A 2,175-nucleotide genomic window follows, 5' to 3' on the forward strand; every position below is an offset into this window, starting at 1 on the left:
CCTATATTTGTGTGCACACACAGAGAGATATATACCATATTCAGAGTATAAGATGGATTTTTTTCCCCTCAAAAAAAGGGGGTGAAAATCTGGGTGCATCTTATACACTGGATACAACATTTTTGGCCTCTGGAAACTCCGCCCTCTTTGCAAAAATGGCCATGCATAGCTTTTAGGAGGCTTCCAGAGTGCTCCTGGGAGCTGGGGAGGGCAAAAATGAGCGAAAAACGGGCCGCCTAAAGACTATGTTTTTTTGACAAAAAACAGGCCCATTTTTGAAAAAAATGGACTATTTTTGGGAGCTCTGCAGAGTGCAAAAACTTTTTTTTTAAATTTGCCCCTTCAAAACCTTGGTATGTCTTATATTCCAGTGCGTCGTATACTCTGAAAAATACGGTACATACATACGCAACCTGGGATTTAAGTGCACCTCATGTCTATGGTTAACTTAATTAACCTAGCAGAGAAATTCTCATAAATGCTGAGGTGTTTGTTTCTTTTTGTTCCTCAATACAAAAAAAAAATCTAATTTCTGGCGTCGTGTTCAAATACAATCAAAGCAAGTCAATGTATGACTTTCCAATGCCTAACACTACTAGATATTAGGTGATCCTGCATTATCATTAGCCCTGTGCACAGGAGTCATTGTTCCCTAGCCAGAGGCAAATCTGAGCATATTTGAGGGGTGTAATTCGAACTGCAACATTGTAATCCTGTTGTTCTCCGTTAACATCCACCCACTGATGACCAGAGTAAATGGCAATAATTTTGCGTTTCCATTTCTTCTTGTTCGGTTCTTTAAGGCGGAGGTAGATTCCTGAACCAGTAGAACCAGGCTCAGCATCACAATACTGATAGAAGAGATCATTGGATTCATCAGATATGCTGCAAAAGCGATAAACCAGTTGGCCAGCTCGATCTGCATCGTATCCAGAAAAGTGGATCATATTTCCAGGAATCATCTTGCTATTCGGGCTGATGCCAAGTTCCATGTATTTCTTCTTGTGGGGACGCCTGAGTTCCAAAACAGCATAGTCATAATCAACCGCAACATCTCTTGTCACATCCGTTGTCCAGCCTTTGGGGATCTGAGTACTTTTAACTCTGGTCCACTGGAAGGAGGGCTTACGCTCTGACTTCCTCTCATTCAACGCAGGTGTCTTTTGTTGTTTTCTCCCAGCTCTACTGCCAGATCTCCTTTTCTGGAGTTTGGAGTCAACCTCATCCTCTTTGACTTCTGGCAAGTCCCTCTTACTCCTCTTGGCCCCCCTGTGTCTCTTGCCGCTGCCTTTGGATTTCAGCTTCAACAGCCCCACTCTCAGTTTCTTGCTGCCTTTAATATAATCTTTACCGTCATGCACGCAATGGGCCGCAGTTAGTACATGCTTTGGAGAAATAAGGATGCCGCTGCAGCCCGTGGAGATCTTTACGGCGGTGTTAAAAGGATAGTTGGTCAGAAATTGAGTGTCTGAAATGCTGAATCTGCTGTCTGTGCCATAGATTTGTCTCTTCCTTCTTGTTGGCATCTTAGTAATGTTTACAACTGCATCGGGCTCCATTCCAAGAACCTCCACTTCTGTCAAGGTCCTCGTGCCATTCTCAAAGACTGTCTCATAGGAAAGCAGCTCCTTCAGATCAGACCCATGTGGCACTGGCAATGTCCTTTGGCATTCAATCCCACACACTCCGCTCAGTTCTAATTTGGCACTGGCTTCATATTTAGGAGTGTCAAGGAAGAACGTCTTTTCCTTCACAATCTTTGGTATTTTTTTAAACTGCCAACTGAAATCTTGTAGTTTTATTCCATTTGCGAAGCTGAAGGCAAGAGTGGAAATTAGCAGAACTAAGGCCATCATGTGCTCTGCTTCTGTTTTGGAAACAAAAAAAGGGGGGGTGAGAGAAATATTATTTTAATTATCATAAATTTACAAAAGCTTCTATAAACCAGTAACTTTGTGTCACAGTACCATTAAATATGGCCCTATAAAGAACTCCCTCTTTACAATCTGGTGCTGCTTATTCCCGGAAGGGTGACTGGATGGAGTTGAGCTACAAAGACAATAAATATAATAAAAGTAATGTATTCAAATAGTTAACCGCAACTTTCTTTTCCCTTTTAGGTTTTGAAATTTTATCCTGCATCTTAGATATACAAATCTTTAAGCACATCACTCA

General features: G+C 41.7%; 1 protein-coding gene across 1 annotated transcript; it reads right to left on the bottom strand.

Annotated features, from left to right (window-relative positions):
- Positions 1-257: 257 nt before the first annotated feature.
- Positions 258-1,856, bottom strand: PRSS35 (serine protease 35). The gene has a single exon (XM_014053570.2). The coding sequence runs from the start codon at positions 1,854-1,856 to the stop codon at positions 624-626; it is 1,233 nt and encodes a 410-aa protein (XP_013909045.2). The 3' UTR covers positions 258-623.
- Positions 1,857-2,175: the final 319 nt, after the last annotated feature.

This window comes from Thamnophis sirtalis, unplaced genomic scaffold, assembly GCF_051295495.1.
Source record: "Thamnophis sirtalis isolate CommonGarterSnake01/CBP01778 unplaced genomic scaffold, rThaSir2_p1.2 scaffold_6, whole genome shotgun sequence".
NCBI lineage: Eukaryota > Metazoa > Chordata > Lepidosauria > Squamata > Natricidae > Thamnophis > Thamnophis sirtalis.

Excerpts from the sequence above, each read along its gene's own strand:
- PRSS35 (XM_014053570.2), bottom strand. The coding sequence starts at position 1,856 with ATGATGGCCTTAGTTCTGCTAATTTCCACTCTTGCCTTCAGCTTCGCA.